Source organism: Scomber japonicus, chromosome 14 (assembly GCF_027409825.1).
Source record: "Scomber japonicus isolate fScoJap1 chromosome 14, fScoJap1.pri, whole genome shotgun sequence".
In the NCBI taxonomy this organism is placed as follows: domain Eukaryota; kingdom Metazoa; phylum Chordata; class Actinopteri; order Scombriformes; family Scombridae; genus Scomber; species Scomber japonicus.
Genome location: NC_070591.1, coordinates 19,116,476 through 19,127,481, shown reverse-complemented (window position 1 = coordinate 19,127,481; position 11,006 = coordinate 19,116,476). Strand labels below are relative to the sequence as shown.

Genomic DNA, 11,006 nt, shown 5'->3' with positions numbered 1-11,006 from the left:
TCTTTCATAGATATTAAAACTGTTAAAAGGTATTGCATTATATTTCATTATTATAAGGCAACTTCATATTTTTTTACACAATCATATTGTGAAGCAGCTTGCAAGCACACTGGGGTCAACCTAATGACATATTTACTGGTTAATTGGATATTACATGATGCAACATTTGGTGATGTAATGCGTTCCCTTTCTGGCAATGTTCTTTAATTAAACTAATTACATTTCCTCTGCTGTCAGGACACTAATAATCTATCCATGACATTTATATAGGTAGGCTACAAAATGAATCCTAAATTCTGCCGTTTATTACTTTTGGGTTGATTCAAAGTCATATTTCTGCTCTCATATATTTATTTTTGTCATTTGTTTTCTGTTTAAGTGACCAGTGCAGCAGTCAGTGGGGATGAGAAAGTATTCAGACCAGTAAAACATCTCTTTTTGTCATTGTAGGCTATTCTATGTAGACTGATGGCCAGAAAGTACAATCCATTCATTTAAAATTAAAAGTGGGATAGAGGTGAATACTGTGTGACACCACAGCACAGTATGTATATGTTTAACCGCAGAGCTGATGATGCCTGGTCTGGGAATGTCCTGAATCAGTCCAGGACATCTGCTCCCCTCCTCAAAAACAGTGACTGACTGACACACTATGCTCAGACACAAAATAGTACAATCAGGGGGTCAGTCAGTCACTGCGACTCATTTCGCTGCAATCCATTCATGAAATGAATCACACAAGGCTAATGGAAAATCTAACTACATACTGTAAAATAATACTGGATTGCTGATGAAGAAAAGTGGAAATTTATGTTTTTTACTTTTCAGTCCAAAAACAGCTTTAATGATGTTTTTTAATCATCTTAAATGCACCCATGAATGCTCTTAAACACGGTTAATAATCCAGAGGTCTGCAGCACCCTCAAGTGACCAAATAATGCATCACCTAAGGGACACATCATTTTCCCCAAACATATCTAGACACATAAATATATTTTCATGTTTATCAGAAGGGAGAGTTTAATCTGATGCATATGCAAAAGATTACACTTCAGTGATTTATTTAACAGCCAAATGAATTTCCATTTAGTCAGTCATATTCATCAAGGCAGGGAGGGACAGCACATTGAACATGTTTGTCGTCACACGCACTACTGACTTGAAAAAGCAGTATGACGTCAATCAATCATTTCTTAAGCTCTTTAAGAGGCTCAGTTTAAAAACAAACTGATATCACCTTTGTAGACGGTCTGTCAGAAACACACACACACACTTCCCACGCTGTATGCTTCTATTTGAGTATGTTCATGAACACACCATCACACACACACACACAACCTATTTAGAGTCCATTGAGTGATATGAAGTGTGTTCCTCAGGCTTTCCTCTTTTTCTTCTGCATTTTCTTTCCTGACAGCGCCCCCTTCTGGGCTCCTTTTACCATGCCCTTGAACTGGCCCTGCAGTTTGGCACGCTTCCTGTGAACGCACACAGAATGAAAAACGTCATTTATAAACTTGCTTATCAGAGAAATTTGGAACTTGTTGGAACTTGTTGGTTAAACTTTGCTCATACCTGCGATTGAGCTGGGCCTTCCTGAGAGGGATGTAAGCGTACGGGTCGAGTTTTCCTTTTTTCTTCACATCTCCCTTTCCTTTCTGAGGAGTGAAGAATGAAAGAACAAATACTGTGAATTGCAGTTTCTGATGAACACCCCATCTCTGTCAAGTGACGTCCTGCAGCCAATGTTTCTACACACTGTCGGACTCACCTTTGACTTATAGTCCACTCCGGTGTCTCGGCTGCCTCCCAGGGGTCTGTGGATACCTGAGCCCCCAGCTGAGTGAGAAGAAAACACCAACATATATCATCAGCATGATGTGTTGCTTTCTGGCAAAACTGTAACTGTCAAGATGTTAACCTAATGCCAAACCTAAGTCTATAACTTCATGAACAGCCTTGTTATGTCATGAATCATACCTTTATATTGCAACTGGGGCTCAACGTCCATGTCGTCATCAAAGTTGTCATCTTTAAACTTTCTCTTCTGTGTCTTTTTCTGATAGTAGAAAAGGTGGGTAAATGACAGAAATAACTGATAAAATGTCAAAGGTTGTGATTACATGTACAAATACTCACACTCTTGACTCCAGCTTCTTCTAGGATATCATTCATCTCTCCCATATCTGTGAGCAAAGTAAAGATTGGTTAAGACTTAAAGATTGTTTAGATCTAAAAGAGTTCACAGAGAAGACCGATTAATTGCACAATTCCTCTTACCTTTGTCTTTCACATCCTCCTCCTCTTCATCTTCTCTGATGATCAAACGTCCATCTGAAGTCACCTTGAAGCCGTGGTCAACCTTGGCACTCCTCTTCAGCTCTGGGTTTGTAGCTGAAAAAACAAAACCCCATCTTTATTTAATATCTGACTCCTCTTCAGGACATCATGTTTCTATTCCCAAAAGTCAATGTAAAGCTGACAAAAACAAAAGCACAGGAGGATTTATTACCAAGTACTCTCTGGGAAACCTTGGGGTCCAGGAAGTTGAGCGGGTCATCTTCCTCTCCTTCTTTGAGCCAGGCACGTCCCTTCTGCTTCTGCTGTTTGCCTGCTTTCTTCTGAGCATTACCAGCCTTTCCTTCATCCTCTGACAAGTCACTGTCTGAGTCTGCAAGGATGTCCTCAATACTAAAAAGGAGAGGACAGGAGATTTGTAAAGAGGACATTTAAGAAAATGTGCAAGGAAGAATGTAGCTCTGTGTGTTCCATACCTTTCATTCTTGGCTTTAGGTGCTTCTTCTTCGCTCTCGGAGTCGTCCTGCTGCTCTGAGACCTGTTTTCTTCTCTTGGTGCGAGCCTCAGCCTTGCGGATGTTTGCCAGCACCTTGTGATGTTCTGCAGGCAGCATGCTCTTCACCAGCTCAAACCTAGGAATACAGCAGAGAAACATAAACAAATGCACCGTAACTGCAGTTCTGTTCAAAATACATCTGGTACAGTCCAAACATCCAGTCAATGTGGAACCATCTCATTTTTGTGTCTCTTCCAAAACAATCAAGAGATTAAATCAGATGTTAATCTCAACAAACTGCAGAAGCAACTATTAAACAAAGCAAACCTTTGTTAGCGGTAGCATGTGATTTACGTATGCTACATTATTAGTGCTAACATGTGCTGCTTGTAAAGTCACCAGATGTGCTTGAGTTTATGAGACTGTTTCAGTTAACAGGTAGCAAACAAACAAATATTAGCTAAACAAAAAGACTTTATAAAGCATTCATTATAATAAAAGATCAATTCTGTTACAGCACAGAAATCATTTTAAATAAACAAGGGAAGACATCAACTATCCAGACCACACATCACATGTCCACATCCCAAGTAATTATGAAGCCTGATCGTACAGAAATTCCACTTTAACAACTCATTCAATGTAAGACTGAGACTAATCATATGACTGTGGTAAGACACTATGACATCACTTGTTTTTCATTAAAAAAGTTCATATAAAAGTAATTTATTGCACTTCTCTAGAATTACCCAAGAAACAAGAGGAACTATCTCACTCCTCACCCCCTTAGTAATAATTGAATCAAGATTTTACAGCTAAATAAAAATAAAATAACAGTTAAATCTGACATTTGCGGTGCTTATTAAACACAACAATGCCTCCCTCGGAGTAACGTTCAGGAATACAGACAGCTGGTTGATGCAAAAAAGATTTCTTCAGGCCTTACCCAAACTTTCTGATAAACTTCGTGAAGATGTTCTTCAGTTTGGTTCTGAAGTGTCTCCTCACGTCATCCTTGATGTTCCCAATGCCTTCCATCTGACAAGAAAAGCCAGAAATAAATGGAGGTCACAACTGTCTCTTATCGCACATTGAAAGTACTTTATCCATAATATAAATTTTTACCATGACAGTGGCATGTGAAGCTAGAGTCTTGTGATCCATGATGAAGAGGATGACCTTGATGAAGCCCAGAGCGGCTTTCACAATCTCCCTGGTACGAGCCCCCAGCAGGAGACAAACATTGTGCAGCAGCTGCTCCATGGTGGACACTTCTATTGAGTCTAAGAATGAAAGACACAGTGTTAGATTCAGTCTGGTATTTTTAAAAAAAGCTAATAACAGAATGGATGGAGCTGGCACTATTACCTTTATACTCAAACACAAGTCGAGTTAGCGCCAAAATTGTACAGGTGATCATGGTGACGGAGCCTGTGAGTCCTGCGTACACCAACACTAAATACTGCTCCATGGCATCTGGAGGACGTACAGATACTGTTTAAGCATTTCAAATCTTCACGCATGTCCACACACATTTCAAACAACACCAAAACAAGTTTATTTTACCTTTTTTGTTCCCACAGAAGCGGACAAATGCATTTCCTATTTCCACCAGAAGATTGTAGGCGTTCTTACGAGCTCCAACAGATACCTCTTTGGTGCATATAATCACCTGGAAGAGAGAGCATCCTCATGAAAATGGTAAGTGTGTGTGTACTCTCTGTGTCTGTGAATGCATGCATGTCTGTGTGAGGTTACCTCTGGCAGCAGTGCGGTGATAAAGTCCTTGTGTTCTTCACCCAGCCTCTTCACGATGTTGATCAGACACTTGAGTCTCGGCTGAGGAAAAGAAATGCATAATAAGATATGATCAGACAGCCGGGTAAAGCAAGACATACAATATCCATTTGACATGAGGCTTATATTCATTTCCTATACGCAGCAGTCTCACCCTCTTTGCTGGTGAAGAGGCGTTTTTCAGAGTCTCGAGCAGGGCGACTTTTAGAGTTTCTAGATTAGCCACGACAAATGATCTGCACTCATCACGCTCTCCTCCGCACATCTCCTCCAGCACGCGGTACGCCTTCTTCTGCATGCCTGGTTCTTTAGTCTGAATGAATGAACAGACAGTTATCAACAAGTAAAAATTTTGGGCCATGACAGGTTTCATTAAAAAAGTTTTAAAATACGCTTACCTGCAAATATGGTTTGATTAGCTCAAAGGTATTTGTCATGGTGCCTTCCTCTAAAAAGGGAGCCATGGCAACCACAAGATCCATCATTGACAGCCTGAGAGGTAGAGAAAGCAGAATGAGTATATTAATATGTCAGTAATATGCCTTCTACCATAACTCTATATGAATGCATCTATATCCAGGTCCTACCGTGTGAACTCGGTGCTGTCTGTGCAGCTCAATCTATCTGTGGCTTTTTGCAGGAATGTGTTGATCATCTGAGGAGAATTGTTTTGATCAGTGATAAACGAGCACAAGTAGAAAAAGCAATAATGTCTCATATTCCCTTTTTACATTTTTCACTGTAAAAATGTTACTCCTCTTGATTATTTAACTTAAATAGACAGCTAATCATGAGCTGATTCATCACTGTAGCACATGAGAACATAGCATGCAAGCATAACTCACCTGCATTTCAGTAACGGTTAAATAGACCTTGATGGTGTCTAGGACAGCCATCCTGTAGGTTCCAGACTCTCCAGCTGTAGGCTGCTGGCTGTACACATTGAACAAGATGGGCAGGAAGTTCTTAGAGAAGCGGCCCACTTCAGCCTTTTCTTCATCTGTAGACACAAGAGGAATCATAAACCATGTTACCAAATATACAACAAAAACACGCTGCCGTGGATTCAATGCACATGTTTGAGCTTGTGTGTCGACCTACCTGTGCTGCAGCTTTTGTTGATGATGGTGCGCAGAGCCTGGCAGACTGTGAGCCTCAGGTCTGGACGTTCATTAACAGCCATGCCCAGAGTGCGGGCGACTCCTTTGAAGGATGCCACCAGATCCACGGGACATGTACAGAAACCAGGGAGCATGGTCCAAATCTAAAAGAAGATCACAAATATGGCCTTTTTGGCAACTCATTCGACTTGGATTCTTCACTCAAGATACGTCAAAGTCCACGTGAAGTTACCTGAAGCTGTAAGGTCTGATAGACTTTGGCCTCCAGTTTCTGTCCCTGCTGTTCCAACTCTTCAGCTACAATGCAAGGACAGAGTCAACAGTTAACACACAATAAAAAACACACAACAACCCAGCCACCCCCACCCTTAAGTGGAGCATCACACATTTGATTTACCTCTCTGCTTGAGTGTAGAAGCCAGAGGGAGGAAATAAGAGTTGAAGAAACCCAGGTGAGTGTTCTTCACGTGATCTCTGATGACCGGGACCAGCCAGCTACGCGGAAACTCCAGGTCATCACTGATTTTTTTTATTTTTCAAAAAAGGACAAAACAGGATATTAAATCACAAAAATGTCAAAAAGTCAACTACAAAACTGCTGTTGTGTCCCGTTATGTGCGCTTACTCATAGCCGGTGATGTTGAGAGGCACAGCGCCCAACACGACTTCAGGCCCCATGCTCTCTATAGCTCCTCCTACAGCCAGATCCAACTCACCACTGAAGGGGAATTGGTGAGTGCAGCGCAGGTCTGCCAGAGACTGCAGGGACTGTCCATGAAACAACACAGAGTCTGATTTATTCTTTGACTATATAACCCTCCAACTACAAGTAAAGCTTTATCTTTGTCACACACTCTGGTCTGTAGAAGTTTGTCAGTGTACCTTAGTCATGATGGGGTGAGCTTGTTTCCCTGCAACACGGTAGAAACAGCCGAGCACTTGCAGAACAAATGGCCAGGATGCATGGAAGCGATAGGACAATCCTTCTTCTACAATACTGTAACAGACAGACACAGGCAAAATGATCATCATGATAATGCTCATGATGCTCATGACTAAGACCAGCTTAGCAAGCTGCTGGGGCATTTACCGAAACAGTTTGCAGACAGAAGATGGGTTCCCTGCAGAGGCTGTGGCAGTGATCATGCCCATTTCCTCCATGCATGGGGCCACACACTCAGTCAACAGTGTCTGAAACACAAACATAAACACACAAATAATAATAAAGCTCAATACAATAACTCTCATGCAACAAAGTGTTTCTGTATATTTCTATAAACTGTTAACTTTGGCTTGTGAGGAGAAAATTCAACAAATTCCATGTCGGAAATGCATGTTTCACGTTAAAATCCAGACTTTTGTTTTTTTTTTACCTTCAGAGTGTTGGCGGCTGCAGAAACCACCTGTGCGTGAGGCGACAACAAGCAGGACATGGCAGCAGAGAAGAGGCGGGGCAAGTGACCCAAACTCAGAGAACTCTGCAAACTAGAGAAAGACAGACTGCTGTTTAATCTGAAAGTTTAAAAAAAAAAAAAAGCAGAAATCGTTATGCTGCTATTAGGAAACATGTATTACCCTGCCAAGTGAACATGTGCTTTCTCCATGACAGCGAGCCAGGCCATCAGAGGCTGCAGGTCATTCTCACTGGGCAGGTAGTCATACAGAGCCTGGGGATGAGCGAAAGCCAGTTTTATATTTCATGCCAAATGTGACAGTATGACTGTTGCGACTTTGTTATATTTCAACATTCTCTCACCGTGATGATCTGTGCGTTAAGTTCTGGAGTCAGAGTTGCAGCATTTGGCTTCCCGCTGAATAGCTTATGAAAAGCCTGCATGGCACTCGCAGTCACCAGCTACAGACAGAAACAGCATTAAAAACGACATGTAGATGAACAAAGAGCATCTGGTGGCACCTATTGAGTGTTTTTATGTTCTCACCACATGGCTGAGTGTCATCACTCGCAGCAGTGTCTCACAACAGGACTTGACAGCTCCCAGAGGAAACGTCCCCATCAACTCCTTTAGAAGACCCAGCACATGAAGTGTTGTGGTGTCCTCTTTGCTGCCTGAGGAGGGGGGGGGGGTCAGAAATGAACTACAACTTGCTTTACAACCACATAATCCCTTTAACTATTTACCCTCTTTATAGTAAGCACAAATAGGTTCCTATTGGGGCTGTATGCTGCTGTAAAGTATGTCAGCAACCATGCTGTCTCACCTCCTGCCTGATCCATTTCTTTGATGCAGAACTTGGCTGTGGTCACTGCAGCAGGATGGTGTGTCGGGGCTCTATCTGTGAACAGGAAGTCACTACCTCTGAGGATGGAGCACACACCCTGCTGTGCTGCTTTACGCACCTGAGAGGAGAAATCAGACACAATTGCATTACATATATTTTTATACATTACAAGTTTGAGATAAATAACCAAAAGAAGGTAAGCAGTGACCAGTGGGCTGATGAGACAGACCTTTGGTTTGTTGTGCACTGTGAAGCTGAGCAGGCCATGATACGCCTGAAGAGTGGTTGGGTAAGTCCAGACGGATACATCCTGCTTCCTCAACAGAGTGGCCAGGCACGACAGGATCTACAAAATGCAAAAACACCAAAAGTCAATCTGTGATGTGGTTTTCAACAGTAAACAATGAAAAAGAGAAACAGCACAGAGACATATGTATTTACCCATCTAAGAGCTGAGGCGGCCTCAGATGTGGCCTGTTTAGACATGACGTCCATCAGAGCTTTGGTGGTGTCCGAGAACTTAGACATGAGGACCGGAGCAGGAACCCTGGTGAACACACAAAACAAGTCAATCAGATGACAAATATTCACTGTGATTTCTTATGAGACATGTTTTGGCATCTTTAGGTTTTGGAAAAACAGCGGTGTAAAAAGTCCAACCTTTTCATGACGAGGTTGAGGAGGTATGCTACTGCAGCCTGTGACTCCACTGAATCTACAACCTCCAGGGTGGTCATCTACAAAAAGCAGATACATGCCGCATTTTAAGATAGAACACATATATATTATCCCTTTTTAAATGTACCACACATTATTTATACACATATAAGTCTGGACACGCTTTCTCATTGATCTGAATGGGAAAGTGTGTCTAAACGTTTGACTGGTACTGTATATAACAAAGGCAGTGATTACCAAAGCTGCAAAGTACTCCGTTTCTGTCTCCTTCCCTCCTTGACCACGGATCACCTCAGTAACAGCTGCCAACACCGCACAGATCTGTGAAGCACATTAAGAAACACATTATTGTTGTTTGTTGTGTTGGTAGCATTGCCATTAACTCTCTTTGTACTCAATGTGACACAAACCTCTTTGTGAGCAGCTGAATTGGACTCCCAGAAGCGTTGCACCTTTCTGAATGTCAGGTTGGAGCAGTCTGACAGACCGCTGAGGAAGGTGCCCGAGGTCCTGTCTGATAACGCCTGGTCTGCCTCCTCTTCCATGCAGGCATCTTTATGGCCACCTGCACTGATCTCCAGTGGACCTGCCTGCAGCTCATTGTGTAGCTTTAGAGCATCAACTGTTAGATCACTCTTTTCTGTGGAAAAAAGATAAGACATTAAGATTTCCCTGTAGGTCTCATGTGACCTACATCAGTCATCACAGACAGAGACTTCTAAAATCCATTTTAGGACTTTGACACCGCTGACATTTAGATAACAGTGCTTTACAGAGACTCTTTTTTTTTGGCTCTGTACTTATGTATCTGTATCTGGAATTAAATAACTATAAGGCTGGGTGCTGACTTGCAGTTTTCAACATCTGAACTGCTCAAACAGTAGAGGAATCAAACATCTTTTTTCAATAATTGACCCTAAAGACAGTGCTGCTGTCATTGACACAGAGCCATGGTAAATAAAAATTGATCAAATGTAACCATGACTTGATCAAACTAAACATGTGTTCACTTTATAATGCGTCACCACAACAAGGATCAAGTGAAGCTGGCTGGAGCACAGGCACCACTGTGTCTGAAAATCTGATTATTTCTGCTGGTTATATACAAAATACAATAATGAATATGATGACATATTTAAAACTGGGGGACCATGTAGAAATAGTGTTATTCCTACAGTCTTCACCCAATGTGTGGAAATTAACACCCTCAACTTACAGCTGAAAGCCAGAAATTTAGCTGTAGAGTAATCAAAAATACATTCACAATCTAATGTGCTGTTGTATGGAACAACACAGCTGAATGTGTGTGTACAAATACTAACACTAGCATAATTATTCTGAAGACTGTCTATTGCAGGATGTTGCATTACAGGACAGCAGCAATAATGTGAGCCTGAGAAGTTGTCTAGGAGGAAATGTGTTCAATGTATTGAAGTAAGTATTGTATGAATTTTAAACTGCTCTATGCATAACATTCGGGCGAGGTGCCAGAGACCTTTAAGTCATGATACAGTGATACAGTGGCGAACACAGCTACAAACACTCACTAAGATAAACTACACTGACCAGTAAATTATTTCAACCAACCAAGATAAGCCAGAAAGTGAGCCCACCCGGCTGGGAACTCTATTGGTATTGTTATGAACATTTAATGACGAAGTGTATCTCGTTAGTTTGTGCTGTGCCTCTGGTGAGATGGCTAATGTTAGCACTAGCCACAGACCCACGTGTAAAGGGAAACTTACCGGTGGGTCGGCTGAAGTAGCGGCTTTTTGCGGCCTGCCGAAAGCGACTCGTCTGCGGGTTGGAGTCACTGCTGTGTCCCTTCTTCCACCGTTTGAGTTTGGACCCCGTCCCGGATTTAAGTTTCCCCGATTTGACCATTTTCGGGGTTGAAAATATTCACGTTACCCCGATAAGTATGCAGTGCAGCTCCAGATGACGCTGTCGCTCCGCGGATGACGTCACATGTGATGATGTTTAGGTTGCGCCAGCAGAGGGCGCTGTGCGGGACAAAAGTACACATACATCCATGATCCTCATGATCCATGACACATGATCCATAGTCAACATGATCCATAGTCAACAGGATCCATAATCCATGATCCACATGATCCATACACACAGCATAAAATATTACCACCCAAAAAGAAGATGAGAGCGTACATGTCAGTGTGTCCATCTCCATACATCTGAGCTGAAAATTAGCTGAAGATATACTTTGACTCTATAAAATTTTGCAAAAATGTTTAATGTTTATAGCTTTTATTTTATGTAATTATGTAATAATGTAATAAAAGCAGTTTTCATAAACAAACATTTTTGCAACGCACACAAGCACACATATACATATACATACACTATACACACACACA

General features: G+C 41.8%; 1 protein-coding gene across 1 annotated transcript; it reads right to left on the bottom strand.

Annotated features, from left to right (window-relative positions):
• Positions 1-628: 628 nt before the first annotated feature.
• On the bottom strand, positions 629-10,523 carry rrp12 (ribosomal RNA processing 12 homolog). The gene is made up of 34 exons (XM_053332694.1): positions 10,377-10,523; positions 9,042-9,271; positions 8,869-8,952; positions 8,614-8,690; positions 8,395-8,500; positions 8,183-8,299; positions 7,933-8,071; positions 7,653-7,780; positions 7,469-7,567; positions 7,288-7,379; positions 7,086-7,197; positions 6,803-6,903; positions 6,595-6,709; positions 6,338-6,480; positions 6,110-6,231; positions 5,945-6,009; positions 5,693-5,855; positions 5,437-5,591; positions 5,179-5,246; positions 4,990-5,083; positions 4,746-4,904; positions 4,553-4,633; positions 4,361-4,466; positions 4,163-4,270; positions 3,920-4,077; positions 3,741-3,832; positions 2,775-2,930; positions 2,513-2,691; positions 2,281-2,394; positions 2,140-2,186; positions 1,981-2,059; positions 1,772-1,839; positions 1,576-1,658; positions 629-1,478 (listed from the first exon to the last, which is right to left on the bottom strand). The coding sequence occupies exons 1-34, from the start codon at positions 10,513-10,515 to the stop codon at positions 1,376-1,378; spliced, it is 3,882 nt and encodes a 1,293-aa protein (XP_053188669.1). The 5' UTR covers positions 10,516-10,523; the 3' UTR covers positions 629-1,375.
• Positions 10,524-11,006: the final 483 nt, after the last annotated feature.

Bases quoted from the DNA above. Each gene is read 5' to 3' on its own strand.
- rrp12 (XM_053332694.1), bottom strand. From the start codon at position 10,515: ATGGTCAAATCGGGGAAACTTAAATCCGGGACGGGGTCCAAACTCAAA. The intron at 9,272-10,376 runs GTAAGTTTCCCT...TTTTTTCCACAG, and splicing joins CTACTTCAGCCGACCCACCG to AAAAGAGTGATCTAACAGTT. The intron at 6,710-6,802 runs GTAAATGCCCCA...TGTCTGTTACAG, and splicing joins TCTGTCTGCAAACTGTTTCG to TATTGTAGAAGAAGGATTGT.